At 59.4% G+C, this 19,296-nt stretch overlaps 3 protein-coding genes across 3 annotated transcripts in view; all 3 read left to right on the forward strand.

Annotated features, from left to right (window-relative positions):
- Nucleotides 1–2,591, forward strand: part of LSCM1_04668 (uncharacterized protein) — a gene marked incomplete at both ends in the record, with an annotated part of 6,759 nt that extends 4,168 nt beyond the window's left edge. The window contains one exon of the mRNA XM_067322166.1: nt 1–2,591. This exon is cut by the window's left edge and continues 4,168 nt beyond it. Within this exon, the coding sequence (XP_067178963.1) occupies nt 1–2,591 (2,591 nt within the window).
- A 1,454-nt stretch (nt 2,592–4,045) lies between these two features.
- Nucleotides 4,046–6,301, forward strand: LSCM1_04669 (uncharacterized protein; the record flags this gene model as incomplete). The annotated part of the gene is made up of 1 exon (XM_067322167.1): nt 4,046–6,301. One exon carries the CDS (start codon nt 4,046–4,048, stop codon nt 6,299–6,301), a length of 2,256 nt encoding a protein of 751 aa, XP_067178964.1.
- Nucleotides 6,302–9,190: 2,889 nt separating this feature from the next.
- LSCM1_04670 (uncharacterized protein) lies at nt 9,191–13,300 on the forward strand (the record flags this gene model as incomplete). The annotated part of the gene is made up of 1 exon (XM_067322168.1): nt 9,191–13,300. One exon carries the CDS (start codon nt 9,191–9,193, stop codon nt 13,298–13,300), a length of 4,110 nt encoding a protein of 1,369 aa, XP_067178965.1.
- Between the last annotated feature and the right edge of the window lie 5,996 nt (nt 13,301–19,296).

Below are 19,296 nucleotides of genomic sequence, written 5' to 3' on the forward strand. Positions count from 1 at the left end.
ACCATTCGAATGAGAACGCCCCGCCGCTGGATTTTGCACAGCTCGACACCGCGAGCCAGAAGTCGGGCGGCCCGGCGACTGACGACGCGCAGGCCCCCATCCGCCAGCACCTGAGTCGTCTTATGAGCCTCATCACCGAGGAGTCCAGCACCTACTTCCTCAGCCCTATGCTGAACAAGCTCATGTCGCTCGCCGGGTCGACTGAGCGGCTGACAAAGCTGGTCAACAGCAGCGCCAAGAATGCGCAGGCCGCAGCAGCTAGCGCTGCTGCTGCGGCCGCTGTCTCTAACCCGGACAGCACCCCGAACGCGGCGGAGGACCCTGCGTGGCAGCAGGAAGCGCTACGCATATCTACAGCACTGCACCAGCTGTACCTGCGCATTCTGCTTCGGTGCCGCGAGTGTGGCGAGGAGACCAATCGCGACGAGCTCACGCGGCTCTTCCTGCGCCACAGCCACTGCTACTCTTTCTCAAAGCTGACGACTGACCTCATCCGCATCAAGATCCTGAAGTGCAGCGACTTCGACGAGGCCCTTGCGAAGGCGCTCACCACGGGTACGTCCAATTACGTCACCTTCGCGGGCGACATCATCACCGACGTCATCATCAAGGAGAAGCTGGTTGCTTCCAAGGACATGCGCCGCACGCTCGTGGCCCTCGATACGATAGCGCGGACGCGAGCGCCGCGCGCCGCACCGGCGGCACCGGCACACACGCTCCCGTCGTATGTCACGGAGCCGCCTCTGAGCAAGATAGTGCCGAGCCAGGTTACGAAGCTTCTCGTCCCCTGCGACTGCGTTCGGCCTGGCGAGGACGAGGCCTTCCAGAAGGAGGTGGGGCAGCTGATGAATGATTGGATCACGGTGTGGTCGCAGAAGAGCCACCGCTATGCTGAAAAGCGCATCCCCTCCGTCGAGTTCGTCAAAACGCTGCAGCAGCGCCGCATGCTGGACACGGCTCATCTGCAGAGCTTCTTGAGCCTGGGGGTTCGTTACTGTGTGGAGTACTACGCCAATACAATGCTTGCGATGGAGCGCGCAGACGGCAACATCACAAGCGAGACGCTGGTGGGCACGCGGCCTGGCGGCCCGCCAGGCTACCGCACTCCGTACACCGCAAAGCCGTTTGTCATGTGCGACGGCTTTGTGGAGCTGGTCATGGTGCTGCTGCAGTGCTGCTCTCTGCGAAACGAGGCCTCGCATGACTTGCGGGCCGAGACGACGCTGCTACGCCGCGTTCTAGACGCTGTGACACGCGTGCTGACAGAGCACCACAACTTTGTTGCCAAGGCTCGCCCTGCCCCGTCGTGGGCGCTCGCGGCTGATGAGCAGTTCATCCCGCTCTTTCAGCAGCAGCCGTACGTGCGTTTGCTCAGCAACCTTGTCTACTCGCTTCACCGGCTGGAGATCTCGACGACGCGCGCCATGTCGACCGAGTTCACGACTGCATTCCACGCGTTTCTGCGCCGTGTGCACCCGATGGAGTACCCGGGCTTCGTGTTTGGCTGGCTGGAGATCCTGGCGCACCGGCACATCATCCCCCGCTTCATGAACGTGCAGTCGATGTGGCCTCACTACGTTGACCTCCTCGCTGGCGCTATGATGTTTGTGAAGTTCCTGACAAAGGGTAACCGCATCTCCCCAAACGGCCTGGTCTTCTACAAGTCACTGCTAAAGCTCGTGCTGGTGCTGTTGCACGACTACCCGCGGTTCCTGATCGCGCAGCACTACCCGCTCTGCGAGGCCATATCGCTTTCGTGCGTGCAGCTGCTCAACACGGTGCTGTGCTCCTTTCCACCTGACAAGCGCCTGCCGGAGCCGTTCCCCCACGTCGACTCCAACGATCCGGCGATGCTGCAGGTGCTCGACACATCCGTGCAGGAGGCGTGCATCAAGGCTACCTTCACCTCCTTCAACGTGCAGCCGCAGCTCCTGGCAAACCTGGAGGCAATGATCACGAACGATGATGCCCCGGTGCGCGACAGCGTTCTCATGGACGTTCTGACCGATCTGACGCAAACCTCTGCCAAGCGCAGTCTCATCAACGCGGTGGTGCAGCACATAGCTATCGTGTACCTGCGCACCCACGACAACCGCATCCCCGCCAACTTCGCGAAATCGAACGCACTCACATGCTACCGCTTCTTGTGCAGCCGCCTCAACACGAAGCGTCGCTACTATATGCTGGGCGCCTGCGCCAACCAGCTGCGCTTCCCGAACATTCAGACGAACTTCTTTGCGAATGTGGTGCTGAACCTGTTCTTGCCGTCGCCGAGTGTGGACGCACAGACGCAGACCTGCGTGCAGGAGCAGATCACGCGCGTGCTGGCCGAGAAGACGGTGATTGTACAGCCGCATCCGTGGGGCGTGCTCAACACCTTTGTGGAGCTGATGCGTGAGCCCAAGTACAAGTTCTGGGAGACCTCCTTCATCCACTACCCACCCCTTGACTCCATGTTCACGAAGCTGCGTCACACGGTGCACACACGGTTGAGCAAGGCTGGTGGTGCCGCTGCGGTCGACGGCGCCCGCGCCGATCCGGCCACTTCTGCGACGACCGCCTCCGGCATCGGTGCAGTGTCGTCTGCGTAGCGGTAGAGGAGGCGCTGTGCGTGAAGTGAGGGCTGCGGGGGATGTCGCCCCCCCTTCCTTCTCACACACAGGCAGGCATGACGACAACCATGTCCAAATGCGCACGAAGGTCGGAAAGAGGGAGCACCCGCTTCTTTGTTTGTGTGTCGTACCTTTTTGCGTTTGTTTTCCTCTCTTCCCGTCTCGCACCTTAATCGTCTGTTGACTCCCCCCTCTCTCCTCTCCTCTCCTTTCCTCCTCCCTCTTTGTCTCGCTTCTTGTTGGCTTATTTCGTGACGTAATCGTTGTCGTTGTTGGCTGCTGCCGATGTTGTCTCGCACTTTCGCCGTCGTCGTCTTCCATTTCTTTTGTTCCAATCCACCCCCCCGCCTCCCTCCTGTGCTGAAGCGCCTGTTGTTGTATGCTGTGCTGTGTGTCGCCTAGAGTGGTTTCCCCCTTCTTCGTTCGCTGTGGTGGTGGTGGCGCCTCTTTTACGAGTCCACACATACACACAGGTGTACATAAATATATATATATGCATATATTTGTGTATACGTGTATATGTGTGTGCGTGTGTGTCTGTCCCTCCCCCTCTCCCTCTCTCTCTCCCCGCCTTCCCCCCTCTCTGTTTTGGTGTCTTCTATTGTCTATCCCTCCTCTGTTTTCCCTCTGTTGTTGTTGCTGTGGTTGACCGTGACGTGGACAGGCGCCTTCTAAGGTATAACGAATTTCTGTGGAGGAGACAGGAGAGAAGGAAAGCGCGCGCGCTGTCATCCCACTCTTCCGCTTCTTTCTCCCTTTCCACACTCAGACACACACACACACACAAACAAACAATCCCCTCCCTCAATTTTTTTTTAAAAGCCATCAAATATATCAGCAGGAGCAGTGCGCAGGACGGACGGGCTCGAGGCTGTACACCGGGTGTGGCTCGCACAGGCGTGCAGGAGCACCTTTGGTCCGGGGAAAGGCGGCAGAGCAGCAGGCAGCTTGTCGCTCCGTGTGCGTGCGTGCGCGCAGATGGACATCTTTCGCCTCTTCACCATCCAAATAGCTCTCCTCATCCTCTCTCTTCTACGAACCCATGCCGTTCCTTTTCACACGTGCACATCGCATGAGCCTCTCTTACGCTCGCAGACACGCCCCTCTCTTGCACTTTGAGCCGCTGCCGCGATTGCGAATCCACAACGATAGGGAAGCCGCCACCGCAGCCGTGAGCACCGCTGTATAGGAGTCCCTTACCTGAGAGGCGAAACGCGCAGGCAAAGAAGAAACGCGAAGCGCACCAGAGAGAAGGGCGCACCGATACGGCATCACTCCCTAGTATTTGCTCGGCGGCGGCAGCAGTGAGTGAGGGTAGGCAGCACCTTTTTCTGTGCTCCTTTGACGTGCGTCTGTGTGTCTGCCTGCATGCTCGTGTGTGTGTGTGCGTGTATTCGTCTCCCCCTTCCCTCACTCTCCCCCCGATTGCAATAATGCTCAGGCTCTTCACCGAGAAAGCGAACCATCAGGCCCTCAAGGCAGTGCTTTGTGCGTTGTTTGTGCAGAAGCCGCTCGAGGTGACCCTCGGTAGCACCTACAGCACGCCGTACCTTCAGCTGCCCAAGTCAAAGGCGCTTCTGTACAGCTGCAACGAGGTGGCGCGCCTTCTGTGGAGATCAAAGACGACCTTGTCCCCCGCGGACGACTCGCTTGAGGGAGAGGCGGAATGGCTCGAGTGGGAGTCGACGGTGCTTGCGCCAGCCTTGGCCCCCCTTTACACACAGCGCCGTATCACCGGCGAGGCTGAGGCTGCCCTGAAGAAGCTCGACACCACCATCATGGAGCACCAGGGCACAGTGGCAGTGAAGGGGTCGCCATCGTCCAAGTCTTTCCTAGTCGACAGCGTCCTCTTCGCGTCCCTTTTACCAGCCCTGTGCGAAGGCGGACTCCTTCCTGCCGCGCAGGCGGAGGCGGTGCCGCATTTGGTGCGGTGGTTCCAGGCCTTCCAGGCAGAGCACGAGGAACTGATTCTCTCTGCGTTCGACGTGCTGTCGGTGCAGGAGTGCGGCGACTTCGTGAGGGTGCCGCGCACGTACGAGGTGAGCCCCAAGAAGCAGAAGACGTTCTTCGCCACAACGCCGATCTACTACGTGAATGCGTCGCCACACATCGGCCACGTCTACAGCACTCTGATTGTCGACGTACTCGGCCGCTATCACCGGGTGAAAGGGGAGGAGGTGTTCGTGATGACCGGCACAGACGAGCACGGCCAGAAGGTGGCGGAGGCGGCGGCGAAGCAGGGGATATCGCCGATGGACTTCACGACGAGCGTGTCCAACGAGTTCAAGCAGTGCTTCAAGGAGATGAATTATGACATGAACTACTTCATACGCACCACGAATCCGACGCATGAGAAGCTGGTGCAGGGCATCTGGAAGAAGCTGGAGGCGAAGGGGGACATATACCTCGGCAAGTACGAGGGCTGGTACTCGGTGAGCGACGAGTCGTTCCTAACGGCGCAGAACGTGGTAGACGGCGTCGACGCCAGTGGAAATCCCTGCAAGGTAAGCCTGGAGAGCGGCCACGTTGTGACGTGGGTGGAGGAGGAAAACTACATGTTCCGTCTGAGCGCGTTTCGTGACCGTCTCCTCGCGTACTTTCATGACCACCCGAACTGCATCGTCCCGGAGTTCCGCCGCCGCGAGGTGATCAAGACGGTCGAGAAGGGCCTCTTCGACCTGTCTATCTCCCGCAAGCGCGAGGCGGTCATGGACTGGTCCATCCCTGTCCCTGGTGACGAGCGCCACTGCATCTACGTGTGGCTGGATGCTCTCTTCAACTATTACACCGGTGCCCTCACCCGGGTCTCCGCTGACGGCACCGAGGCGCTGGACGAGGACCACCACGCCCTAAACCGCTGGCCGGCCGACGTGCACGTCGTCGGAAAGGACATCCTCAAATTTCACGCCATTTACTGGCCAGCCTTTTTGATGTCCGCGGATCTGCCGCTGCCGGAGCGGCTGGTGACGCATGGCTGGTGGACAAAGGACCACAAGAAGATCAGCAAGTCCCTCGGTAACGCCTTCGACCCGGTGGAGAAGGCGAAGGACTTCGGCATCGATGCACTCAAGTACTTCCTGCTGCGCGAGTCAAACTTCCAGGATGATGGCGATTACAGTGACAGGAATATGGTCGCCCGCCTGAATGGCGAACTCGCCGACACGCTCGGCAACCTGGTGTCGAGGTGCGTGGCGCCAAAGATCAACGTGGGCGGTGTGTGGCCGGAGCCTGCGGAGTACAACGAGAGCGACAAGACGCTGATTGCCTCGCTGAACAGCCTGGCCGGCACGGTCGATCACTACTACTGCCTGCCCGACATTCAGCGCGCGCTGATTGCCATCTTCGACGTGCTCCGCAGCCTCAACGCCTACATGACTGAGAACGCGCCGTGGAAGCTGGTGAAGGCAGACAAGGCGCGCCTCGGCACGGTGCTATACCTCACGATGGAGGGGTTGCGCATATGCAATATGTTTTTACAGCCGGTGATGCCACAAAAGGCGGAGGAGATCATGGACGCGCTCGGGGTACCGGCGTCGACGCGCATGGGCATGGAACACTACCCGTTCGGAATTGTGAAGCCGGGGACAAAGATCGGTGGCTTGGCGGAGGGCCAGGTCATTTTTCTGAAGACGGCCCTCCCAGCTGAAGAGGGGAATGCAGCGCCCGAGGACAGCAAGAAGAGGCTGTAGGCCTTTACAGCTTTCCATTTGCTTGCCTCGCAACTGCCGCAGGCTCGCGGCCCGAGAAGCGGGTGCTGCGGCGAGAACGCAGTGCTGCCCGCGGTGCTGATGAGCTCTTCCCTTCGAAAGAACAAAGAGAGACACTATCAGCACACGTAGCAAGCGGAGCCGCAGCAACTCTTGCATTCCGCCTCTGGGGGAGTGCCTTCACAGCGGTGCTGCGAGGAAACTGGCACGGCGTTTATCCGCACGGATATACGAACAACCGGGTGCGCGCTGGAGCATGTCAGATGCTGCAGAGGTGGCTACGTCACACCACGGGAGGTTTGTCCGTGTCGGCATGTACACACGTGCCTTGATGTGTCGTTCTGAGCTCGCCATCGTTTTCTTCTCCTTGGACTGCTGAGCCAATGACGTGAGGGGACACGAATGCGTGACATCTCAGAGGGTCCAGTGCCCCACTCCCCCCGAGGAGACGCCAGGTGCTCCCCTATCCCCTGCCAGTGCCGGGGAGCTAAGGGTGGACGATTGGGTCAGCTGCCGACGGCGTAGGGAGGCCAGAGCGATGCATGGCTACTGGTGCCGGCCGTCAGATGCTAGATGGCGTTGTTCCACCGCGGCCCGCGACAGGGGGCAGGCTTGCGCCACCCATACGATGGGCGGAGTGTGGCAGGGGTGGGGCCATAGCAGAGTGGAGCACTGACGGGTGCCCTTTGCGTATGTAAGACGGATTGCTGCTCCCTGTGCGTTCTCTTGCACGTGACCCGGGGCATTTGCTCTACGGCGCGGGGGGCATGCGCATACACGCACGCGCGTATGCAGCTGGCGGTTCCTCGTCTCGGGCCCTCACGTTGTCGCGTTCACCCTCCCTCATATCTCTTGGGTGCGTCGGTGCATGGGTTGCGGAGGAGGGGCTTCATGTCGTGTGAGCCATATATGCCCCTCTCTGTGCGCGTTTATTTTCCTCGAGTGTCTTTCTGTAACTTTGAACTAAGTGAGACTGCGAATGGGAGAAGGGAGGAGCGAAGAGAAGTCCGAATGCCTTAGGCACACGCACACGTACACATTCACTCCGCTCCCCACGTCTACGCACCAGCTGGAGTGGATCCGTCTTTGCAGATGCGTCACGGAGAGCCGACTACACATGAACGTACCCCTTTCCCCCCTTCAGCTCTCACACACACACACTCAAAGAGAAGGCCAACATCCGTTGCTCGGACACATGCGTCTGTGCGGACCACGTCAAAAAGGACGTGCGTGACCTTAGTGCCTGTGCGTGTGTGTGTGTGGCTGTACTTCGGAAAGGCGCTGTGGGCGTACGACCTTTACATCTGCGCCATTCTCCGGACCTTCCTCAGCACCTCTCGCTCTGTCCCATCGCTGACTTTTACTCTTCTAAGTGTTCATCCGCGCAGATATTTACTACGCACACCGACGCACGCGCGCATGCTGCGCCATGCTTTATCGCCCGTCGGGCACTCTCTCTTTTCATGTGACCTTCACAGGGGTGGACGGGCCACGCTAAGACGCAGAGCGTTCGCAGTATCAAGCTTTTAGAGGCGCGCGCTCTCTCTCTTCCACTCTCTGTCTTTAAACTTTCCACAGCTGGAGCTGACCCCCTTCCACCTCGCTCGCTTTCGCCCTTTCTCGAGCAGGAGAGATGGGAGGGAGAGCTGCACACGGACTACACCGACACAGAGACGCAGGACGCGGACGTCTTCGCGCAAAGACGAAGAACGCCCAACCGGAGGTGCTCGACCAGTCAGGTGCGCATTTTGGAAGCTTCGCTGCTGAGCGGATTCGCGAGTGACTGCCACTGTTGAGGATGAGGCTCTGCAGCTCCAGGGACGAGGCGCTGGCGCGCGCCGGGCCGCAAGTGCCTGGCATCGCCATACAACTGCGCGTGACCGTGGTGCTGGCCCGTCACGCATGCGGTGTGGTGCAGGTGCTCAATGCCTTGTGACGCCAACAAGACTCCTTGTGTAGGCATAGCGCAGTAGAGATGAGACGCTGGCAGCGCTGCGGTCGCCGGTTAAAGCACCTTTTGAAGCCGGTGACCTAAGCCTTCAGCGCTGCACGTGCGCTTTACTAGCTGCGCCTTCTGCAGTTTGCCCCTTTCCTCCCATCTCTATACGCGTGCGTACAGAGAAAAGCAGTCGTTCTGTAACTCCGCTTCTCATCTCGTCTCCCCCTGTACTCTCTTCGTAGCTGTGCGTGCCTTTGGAGAATGCAAGTGGTTGCCATTGTGTGTGTGTATGCTTACCTTTTTGGTTTTCCGAGCTCACCCTCTTCCACAGACGCTCGCAGCCGCTGCTGACGCACATCCGCGAAGGATGCCTATTCGCCGCTACTCTGCTAAAAGGCCAACAAAGGAAAGGCCTCCGCTCCCACCGCGCACATGGCGCAGCGAGGGCGAGCGCAGCGCGACGCTGTGCCGGCCCTCCCGTGCACGCTCTTTGGTGTGTTTGCCTGTGCCGCCTCATTTTTCTCTCCTATGCTCTCTGTTGCATATACGCTCGCTCCCTCCTGCCCCCTCCTCCTGGTCTCGACGCGCGTGTCTTTTTGCCTTCCTCGGCTGCTCTTCGTGTGCACTATGGCAGCTGAGAAGAGCTCCGCACGTCTCCCCCCTTCTCCCTCTCTGTTCTCCTCCCCCTTTTCCTGCCTCTGTCTGCATGTGTGCTGTTTAACTTCCCAATACCCCTCTCCCCTTCAACTCCAAAGACACGCACGCCCAGGGAGACGCACAAAGGAAAGCGGAAGAGAGTGAGAAGAGAATAGGGAGACCCTCTCACCCCCCTCTCTCTACCCCCCCTCCCCCCTCACACACACTGAAGCCATCAGTGGTGGAGAGCAAAAGCAAAAACACACAAACAAAGGAGCGGCATAAGAAAAAAAGGTATGCCGCCTCGTATGCATCGCGGTGGTGGTGGCCAGGGCCCCGCTCCGCAGCAACAGCAGGCACTGCCTCCACAGCAGCCACAGCAGCAAGCACCACCACAGTCGCAGCAACAGGGCTATGGCAACGGCGCAGGTGGGCCACCATCGCATCTGCACGTGTTTCACCACCACGCCGGTTACAATGACGGTGGCCGCGGTGGAGTGCCGCCACCGCAGCACGGCGGCAACAGCGGATCGAACAACATGGTGTACGGTGGTGGCAGTGGCGGTGGGAACGCGCCGACCTCGCCGGTGTACGGCGGCGGCGGTGCTGCTTACGGCAGCAACAAAAGTAGCATTCCATCCCACATGATGTCACCGTCTCCGCACCCGCAGATGGTGGGGATGGGGAATGAGTACGCCCCCCGCATGCAGACATCCCCCTACCCCCAACAGCAGCAGCAGCCAGGTGGGGGAGCGAGCACGCCAAACAGCATCGGCCGCCGCGTCCGCACACCTGGGCCATCGAACATGGGACCACCACCTCCGCAACAGCAGCAGCTGCCTCCACCCCCGCCTCAGCAGCCGTACTACAGTGGGAATCAAGGTGGGGGGATGGGCTACAACCCAAATATGCGCGGGTCTGCCCCACCTCCGCCGCCACCACACATGGAGCCGTCACCAAGCTTCGTCAATAGCGGGCCGCAGCAGCCTCCTCCGGGAATGATGCGCGGGGACGGTGGCTATGGTCCCGATGTGGACAACAGCCCGCCGCCACAGAACAACGGCTATCGCGCGAGCCAGCCACCTCCGCCGCTGCAGCAGCATCAGCAGATGCACATGCAGTCGTCTCCTGTGCAGCAGCAGCACTATTCAGGCAACGGCGCCTACGGCGGTAGCCGCGGGATGGGCGGCGGTATGCAGAACCCCAACATGCAGATGCAGCCGCCACCACCGCAACAGCACCTAATGGGGGGCGGCAGCAGCGCGCCTAACAGTGCTACTCGCGGGATGATGGGGCCGATGGGAGGCAACAAGCAAATGCAACAGGGACCGCTGCCCCCGCCGCAGCCGCAGCCACCAATGCCGCAGCCGTCCATGCCACCCCCACCGCAGCAGCAGCAGCAGCAGCCTGGTGTGAACAACAGTTGGGGCGCTCCGCAGCAAACGCCGGCGCACATGCAGTCAAACGCGTCTCCTCCGCCGCAGGGGCAGCCGCAGATGGGTGGCATGCAGTACGGCGGCGGTGGCCCGGTGCCAATGGTGGGCCGTGGCCGTGTGCCTGGCGCGCGCATGGGTGGTGGCGGGATGGGCCCGATGGGTAACAACATGGGCGCGCCACCGCCGCTGCCACAGCAGCAGCCGCGTCAGCCACCGAACATAATGGGCGGCGGTGCTAGCGGCCCACAGCAGATGCCCGGCGGCGGCAACATGAACCCGCCGATGATGATGCCACCACCACCACAGGGTGGGCAGGTTCCCATGATGCAGCAGGGCGGCGGTGTCCCGGGCATGTATGGTGGAGGCATGGATACCAACATGATGGGCGGAATGGGCGGCCTACCGATGCCTGGGTACATGGACGCCGACCCGCGTGGCGATCTTGCCCCGCAGCAGACCCTTTACGAGTTCCTCATGGAGAAGCGGCTGCTGCGCAAGACAACCCTGAATACCTTCTTCCCTGAAGGCTACGACCCGAAGTGCGACAACCGCCTCACGATCGCGGTGGACGGTAACTACATGATCACGAACCTCCGTGCGCAGCTCCAGCGTACTGACCCGCTGTGGTTCTTGCACTCCTGCCTGCCTGACTGTCTGCTATCACTTGTGCACAAGCATGTAGAGCAGATGCGAGCGCATCACTTGGAGCCGTTGTGGGTGCTGAACGGTATTAGCATCAACGGCGATGTGGAGGCATTTCTGCCGAGCCCGGATGAGCTGCACTCGCGTGATGCAGTGTGGGCGAAGCTGAATGAGGGCATTGAGCTCCCCACGCAGGAGGAGATTACGGAGGCCTTCGAGACGTCGTCGGCCGTCGGCGAGGACGTGCTGCGGGCCATTCAGCGCTTCCTGCGCACGGAGGAGAACGTGGTCTGCGTGACGGCACCGTTCCTCAACTGGTGCCAGATGTGCACCCTACACAAGGAGGGCATCGCGCAGTTGCTGATGGGCCCTCCAGAGATGCTGATGGTGCCCTACGACGACATGAAGGTGATTGCCGAGGTGAATTTGCAGACGAGTGAGGTGGCGTACTACAACCGCGACGAGGTATTACGCGAGCTGTTCCCGCGCTACGTGACAGAGACGTCCACCGCCGCGGCCGGCGACCGCTTCCTAGATTTCGGCTTGCTCATCGCCTCCCACCCGGCCATCACGACCGCCCACGCCAGCGTGCAGCTGTCGACGCAGAGCATCTACGAGGAGCTGTCGACGCCGCACCCGAACTTCAACACCCTTCGCGAATTCATTGACCAGTACGAGTACCCGCAGAACCAAAACGAGCGCCCCAATTTGGAGAAGCTGAAGCACTCGAAGGGCCGTACGTACATACAGTACAGCCCTGTCTTCTCCAACCAGGTGACGTCGGAGTCTTCGCTCGTGTATTTCAAGCGCGTCCTAGATCCCAGCTTGACAAACGCGAACATGCCCAACAACCTGTCCGGCGTGTTTGGCTACCTCGTGCCGCTGTCCCTCTTCTACTTTCAGTTCACTGGCCTGCTCTCGGTTGGCCTCATGACCGCCGTCACCCAGCTCTACATCCGCGATGAGTTCCCTGTCGCGGACACGGAGGAGTACCACCATTTGCTGCACCCCCTCATGGCACTGCGTGGGCAGATCATCTCGCAGATGGTTTCTCGCATCAAGGTGGATGCGCACGGCCAGCGCCTCGGCAAGATATCGTGGGTGCGGTGGTTTGACTCGATTCTCATGAGCGTGCTGCCGCCCGATCGTCTCATTGTGCTAGACGAGTGGAACCTCAAGAACTCGCCGGAGCTGGCCAGCGTGCCGGACGATCAGCTGGAGAACATTGACATGTCCATGGTGCTGTCCCTCAAGTCGTCTGTGATGTGCATCCCGGCGCCGCAGATGCCGCCGAACTTCTCTCCCCGTGATGCACCGATTCTGTACCACGGGAAGAAGGAGACGTTCTTTGCCATTTTGCTGAAGACGTTCGACTTTGTGGGGTACTTCTCCCACTCGGCGGATCCGATGGATGGCGCTGAGTTGGCACCGGAGCCGGTGCAGGCGATGGTGCAAGGACAGTCTGCCCCCGACGACCATAGCAACGGGGTGGAAGGTGGCAAGGGCGAGCTCGCCGACACCTCTTCGGATCCGAACGCCGGCGAGCAGCGTGTTTTTTTCACCGCGTATCTTAGCATCTCCCTCGAGCACTGCCCACGGGAGTTCCAGTGCGCGCTGGTGCGCTTCACCGAGCTTGTGCGCGTCAGCACCATCAACTCCATCGCGTTCACCTTCGCTGACTCCATCGAAGTGCAGCACGACGAGGATGCCGCGCTGGTCGACCCGCCAGAGGTGCTGCTGGCGACGCGCATTGCCTGCCTTGTGTCAGTCCCGTATCAGGAAAAAGTGGACGAGGAGTCTGAGTTTGAGTGGGCGCCGGTGTACAGCCGTCAGCTCTGCGCCTTCACCGTCATGTCGCGTGTCATGAACCGCAGCTTGCGAGTGCTGACGGAGGCCATCGCCGCCGCGCTGTTCCTCTCTGGATTTAGCGACTGTTCGCTGGAGGACTACGACAGCCTGACACCGCTTCTCCCCTTCGGCGATGTTCCTAGCTCACTCGGCGGGCTGCTCCTGCACTACGTCCTCGTCTTCCCGCCCGACTACGAGGCGAATTGCCAGACGCCGGAGGAGCGCTGCCGCCTGCTTGAGACGAAGTTCAAGGCGATCCCGAACATCCAGACTCAGCTGCGCCGCGTCATGGAGTTCACCTTCCACGCGCTCTATCTGCTCAACGTGTACATTCTGCGCGACCCTAGCATCGTGAGCTCGCCGGAGCTCGTTGAGACGGACGTTGTGGCGAACGCGCTCAACCTGCTGCATGAGAAGTGGGTGCTGCACCTCGACGGGCCGGCCCCGGAGGACGTCCATGGCTATTTCCAGTTCGAGTAGAGGGAGAGGAAAAGGGCAGTACGGGGGTGGCGCTGTCATAAGCTTTCGTCGTGGGTTGGTGGCGGTGATCTCGGTATAGCGACTCTTCCCTCCCCCCTCGCGAGGCGAGGCGGAGGGAAAAGATGGGTAGAGCGCAGGGGGGAGAGAGAGGAGGAGGGGGCAAGGGTGGACTAATGGGTGGGTGGGGGCCAAGCGACTGTTAGAGAAGGGGGAGAGGACGCTATCGTGGTTCCTCCTTCTCCCCCTCCCCCTCTATGCGTCCACTCTCTGCCCATGAGTGCCGCAGCTGCTGTAAACGTTCCTCCCTCTCTCTGTCTGTCTGTCTGGTTATCTTTCGTGGGAGGTGTTTTTAGATCTCTCCATAGGGCAGCTTGCACATGTGTATGTGTACACGCGAGTTTGGGGTAAAGGTAAAACGTCAGCGTCGACGTTCTTCTTTTGGGCGGTCACGTACGTCGTCGCTGGACTCACCCCCCTCCCTTCACCCCCCCCACTCACCGTTACACAGGCACCACGTGCAAGGCTGTGTGCCTCTTGCTTTATCTGTTGGCCTTTTCTTTTTTAGTTTGCGCCGAAGACTTTCTTCCCGTCGCGCCCCCTCCCCTCTCCCCACACCTGCGCTCTCCCTCGTTTCTTCCGTCTCTCCCTCGCCCCACTGCATTTTTCTCTCCCTCTTTGAGTGAGTCAACTCTGGACACGACTGCTTTTTCTTCTCTGGTCCCCCCTACTACTCTCTCTTTTCTTTGTTTTCCTCGACAGCCGCCGCAAATGGGAGGAGAGGAGCGTCGGCGCGAGAGCGCTGCTGTGTAGAGGAACAGTGGCAGCGGTGGTTGCTTCTCCAGCCACCGTCGCTAAAGCTACTGCTGCCCAATAGCCCTCCTCCCACCTCCCCCACTGCGCAGCACTCACCCATGTAACGGATGGGCTTTGACTCCTCCACTCCTTGAGGAGGCGACGTGAGCACGGCTAAAAAAGAAAATCTTCGGAAAAAAGCGTCCTTGCGCCGTTTTTTTTTGTGTTTGTATGTATGCATTGTGTGCGTGTGTGGGTGGGTAGTGCGATCGAGGCATGGGGATAAGGGGAGAGGGGAGGGGGAGGGGGAAGGGGGACGATTTGGCGACGAACGAGCTGATGGGGCTCTCTTCATCTTTTTTTGCTCTTTCGATGACTCGCGCCATTTTGTATATCCTCCCTCCTCCTCCTCCCTATTTGGGATTTAGCGGGCTGCCCTGCGCTCCGGGTGTTCTTTCCATCTTCTTTTTCCGTGTTGTTTCGACTCTGTTGTCTGATGTGACCTGATGTGGCGCTCAGTGTGCTCGCACCCCCTCTACCGCGCACTTTGCTCGAAATTGTACGGTGCGTGGGGTATACATGGCGGATGGGTGGCGGTGCCTTGGAAGCGGCCTTCTGTGTGTGTGTGTGTGCCTGTGCGTGTAGGATGGCCGATCATTGTGTGCTTGGATGCCTCTCTTTTTTTCTCGTATCGTTTTAGCTGTAGCTGAGCTTGGGCTTGGCGTAGCGTTCGCGTTCCCCCTCCCCGGTCAGTGCGCAGGCGTGTGCCGGACGAGAGTGGTGGCGGTAGGTGGTGAAGAGGGGGAGAGGGAAGGGGGGAGAGCGCAAAGCTACCACGCGGTGGGGCTTGGGTGGTGGTGGTGGTGGTCCACAAGAGAGTGTGTGTGTGTGCGGAAGTGGGAAAAAAGGCAAGAGGGGAGGGGGGCTTGGAGAAGCGTCGGCGGCAAGTGCACGTGTATTCCTTCCTCCCCGCCAACCCCTCCCCCTTCTCGTTGCGTTCTCTCTGTCGAGCAATGAGGTCAGCGAGGGCGATGCCTGCAAACAAAGAGTGTGTTGCTTCACCACCACCACTATTTGCTCTTTACCCTTTCCACCAAAACTTCGCGTTTCATAACGCCGACGGAGGGAGAGGGAGACTCTGTGCGCGTGTGCGCACGAACATCTTCCCCCTTCTTTCCGCCGCCTCGGCCATTCTCTCTCTCAGGGACTGTTATGCGTGCGTGTTTTATTTTCGTGCAAATTTTTTTTGGTGTAGGTTCTTTGCTTATCGCCGCTGTGACGGTGCTGTTTGGTGGATTCCTTTGTCCGTATGTTTCTCTTCTCGTCCGTGCTCGGCTGCTGCGCTGTTGTTGTCTCCCGCCTTTTTCTTGGCTTCTTTCGTTCGCTCCTGTTTCTCTCCTCCTCGTCCTTGTGTTGGATCCTTGTGTGTGTGTGTATCTGCCGCTCTGGTGTTGCTCTTGTATTGGACTGTCGCCATTCGCCGTCCTTCAAGCGCGATGTTCTACAGTAACGCCTCTTTTCCTCTTGTGGCTGCCGCGTGACTCTCTGAGGTCTCTCTCTCTGTGTATGTCTCTGTGTGTGCGTTTCTCTGTCTTCCCACGTATCCGTGTAAGTGCGCCTGAAATGCATTGACTTGAACGTCTCTGCGTCTCCCTCCCTCTCCTTCCCCTTCCCGCACTCTTTCTCTTTGCGCGCTTCTGAGTTGGTAAGTTTCACTCATTACGGTTGTGTCTGTGCGTTTTTTTCTCGCGTTGTTATTCTCTCGGCCTATGCCTGCCTGCGTGCGTGCGTCTCTGTCTCTCTCTCTGTGTGTGTGTGTGCTCGTGCGACTAGCGCGAAGGAGGAAGGGCTCACGGTGACCTTTCGTCGACGGGGCGGAAGGGGAGGAGGGGAGGAAGGGGGTCTCAACCCCCCTCTTTGTTTTTTTCACTTCGCTTCGCTTCTTTGCCATTTTTTCCCCTTTTCTTTCATGTCCCCCCCTCTCTCTTCTCTGTTGTCTTCCCGCTTCTTTTGTTTTGGTATCCTTTTCGCACCCCCTTTAGTGTACGCTCACTTTTGTGTGTGCGTTTTCGGTTCTGTGTCGTTTGTGTGTCCGTTTCCGCGCTCTCGCTCGCTCGCTCGCCCGTGTGTATCAGCTGGCGCAAGTGTGTACGTGTGTGTGTCTGTATGTGTGTGTGTCTGTATGTGTGTGTGTGCGCGCCTTCACTGGCATCGCCCTTCTCTCTGTCACCCATTTGCTTTCCTATTTTCTTCGCCGCTACATCCTCCTCACCCTATCCACTCGTAAATACACCCACCCACTCACCCACCCACACAGACACACCAACGTACGAAGGGAGGATGAAATGAGGAGCTGCGATAACATCGCTGTGTGTGCCCCCCATCCCCCATCCTCTCCCCATCCCCCTCCGAAAGAAAAAAACACATAATAATAGGATGGAGGGGCACTTGTGTCTGAACACTGAACGTCCGTGCTCACACGAACCATTGCCTCAGTGTTGCTCCAGCTCGTCCTTTCCCCAGTGCTCACATAGACATCAGCTCCCCCCTCCCCCTCCACACACATACACATACACAGAGGGACGGGCACATGAGCGTTTTCATTAGCGTATTCTTCTCGAATGGGACTCTCTTCACTTCGCTCTCTCCGCGCTGCCTGTGTGTGTGAGCGCACTCCTTTCACCCCTCTCCCCTCCTGCGCTGTGTTTGTGTGTGTGTGTGTGGCACATTTCTGATCGCACTCCGTCTGTCGTCTTTTCTCTCTTTTTTTTTTACTGTCCTCTGTGTTGTCTCTGAGCGGCCACCCCCTCTCCTCCCTTCCTCCGGATGACAGGAGAAAGGGGAGAGGGAGGGAGGGAGGGGGAAGGTGGAGAAGACACACTTCCTGCTCACGTGACATCTTACAGGAAGTGGGGCCCAGTGCCCCTCTCTCCCTGTGAGAGGGAGACCCGGCAGCCCTCCCCCCTTCCCCCCTATCGCCCTGCTCGATTCCGAACCACCTCTGGTGGATGGACAACAGGGTCAAGTGCCCACGCTGTGGGGACCGCGAGCAATCTATCGCCACAGATGCCGGCTGCCTGGTCGTGGGTGGCGTAGGACTGGAGTGGCATGCACCCGTGGGCGCGCCTGCACCATTCGTGCGGTAGGCGGAGCGTCAACGTGAGCCTATCCCACTCGGCTCTCGCGCTTGCGTACGGTGGCAAAGAGCTTCCCCTCCTCCCCCTCCTCCCCCTCCTCCCCTCCTCCCCTCCTCCCCCTCCTCCCAAGGGAATGCAGTGCGTGGGAGTGGGCATTTATAGGAGCGGGCTTGAGGCAATCTGCGAAGGAGGCGGGGGATGGGGCAGGGGGCGGCGCATCGCGGACTGAGCCGGCGCCTTGCTGTGCTATGCGAGTCCAACCGGTGCTTTGCACCACGAGGTGATGGGGCCCGTGTGTGTACGTGTGTGTGTGTGGGGCCACGACGGGGTCGGGCAGGAGTGATGGCAGCGAGTGGACTCGCGTGGAGAGCAGTTTTTTTTTTTATTGGAGGGTCTCTCTCTCTTTACTCCTGTTTAGTGTCTGTTGTCACGTGAAGGCTGTGCGTTGTCGTGTGCTTGTCGGTGCTGCCACCTCATTTTTTTTTCCCTTTTCGTGTGCCTGTTGCTGCTGTTGGCCCGCTTGCTGTTGCTGTCGTACACACTCTCTCCCCCTCCTCTTCCTTCTCATCCGTCAAAGGCCGCGCATCTCGTCATCGGTGACGGATGCGGTTTTGGTGCTCCTTCTTCACCGTCGCCATGTCTCTCTTCTCTCGCTCTCTCTCTTGTTAGTCGGTGTGGTCGCTGTTGTCTGTTCTTTTCGTCTCGTGGTGGACATGGCTCATATATATATATATATATGCTGTCCCCTCGCCTTTGCCCTGTGTAGGCTCCACTTTTTTTTCGTTTCTGCGTGTTGTATGATGCTCTCGGAAGAGTACCGGTGTCTGCCTGTGTGCGCGTGCGTGGTGCCCTCCTCTCCCTTTTCAGGTTGTGTTGGTTCATGTGAATTGCTTCGTATGTCTCTCTGTCTGTGTATGTGTGTGCGCTGCGTATACCGTTGCCATTTGTGGCTCTGCAGGAATGTGTGTGTGTGTCTGTGGGTTGTGGGGTGTGGGGTTGGGGGGGAAGAAGAGGAGGAGGAGGAGGGGGGCGGTAGGCCAGGGAAGGATCGTGTCTGAAACACTTCCGGGGAGCAAGGAAAGGCATGCGCGTCTTGCTCGCATCCTCTCCTCCCTCCCCCCTCCCTCCCCGTGCCGTTTGTCTCTTTCGCTGCGTGTGCGTCTCTCTCTGTGATGATGTTTAAGTGCCGTCGCCCCATTTTCGTTCCTATTTCCTTCAGCCCGTCAAAGACACCCAACCGCACCATCGCCTTCTCTGACTCACTCGATTTCGCGCGCGCTCTCTCTCACGCATGCATGCGTGAGCCGATGAGCAAACAGGCCCCACGCCATGCGTCGCCAAGGGTGGGGGATGACTTGAGGGGGAAAGGGGCGGTAGAGAGGCAGAGAGAGCGGTAATGCAGGAGGGCGAAAGAAGGGGAGAGGGAGGACGACGGAGGCTCGTGCTTGGGTGCAGGTGGCCGTATCGATCTTCGGGTGTGCACCAACGGACGGGCAGACGCGGAACCGAGCAACCGCCCAGCACAGTGCCCACGCCCACACCCACACCAGCACACCACTAATGCGTGTGAGTCCGGCTCGCTTTCGGCCTTTCCTCTTTCGCGCTACTGCCCTCCTTACCTTTCCGCTTTGTCTCTTCCACGTGCTCGCCTTCTCCGCCCATAACCTATGCGTGTGCGTGTTATCCGTCGTTACTGCTGCGCTTCTATCCATCCTCTGCCGCCCTTCTGCCGCTTCTCTTTCCTTACGCTGTGGCACATACGCACACACGCGCGCCTCATCCAACATTTCCCCTCTCTCACGATCTCTCTCCTCTTCACAAAAGTGGCAGCATCATCGGCCGCGACGGCCACCAGCCCCCCTCCTCCCCCTCCTCCTCCACACAAACACACTTTTTTATTTTCCCTTCGTTGTGCTCTGCGTTGTTTCGTACGCGCTTGTTGGTGCGCTCTGTATCCGTTTGCGTTACTGTAGACGCGGCGCGCGCCCGTGCACGCGCTCCCGCACGAGTAGGCAGGCAAGTGCATCGACCGCACTCCTCTGTCTGACCTCCACCACGCCGTCTCCC

The sequence above is a fragment of the Leishmania martiniquensis genome, chromosome 21 (assembly GCF_017916325.1).
Source record: "Leishmania martiniquensis isolate LSCM1 chromosome 21, whole genome shotgun sequence".
In the NCBI taxonomy this organism is placed as follows: domain Eukaryota; phylum Euglenozoa; class Kinetoplastea; order Trypanosomatida; family Trypanosomatidae; genus Leishmania; species Leishmania martiniquensis.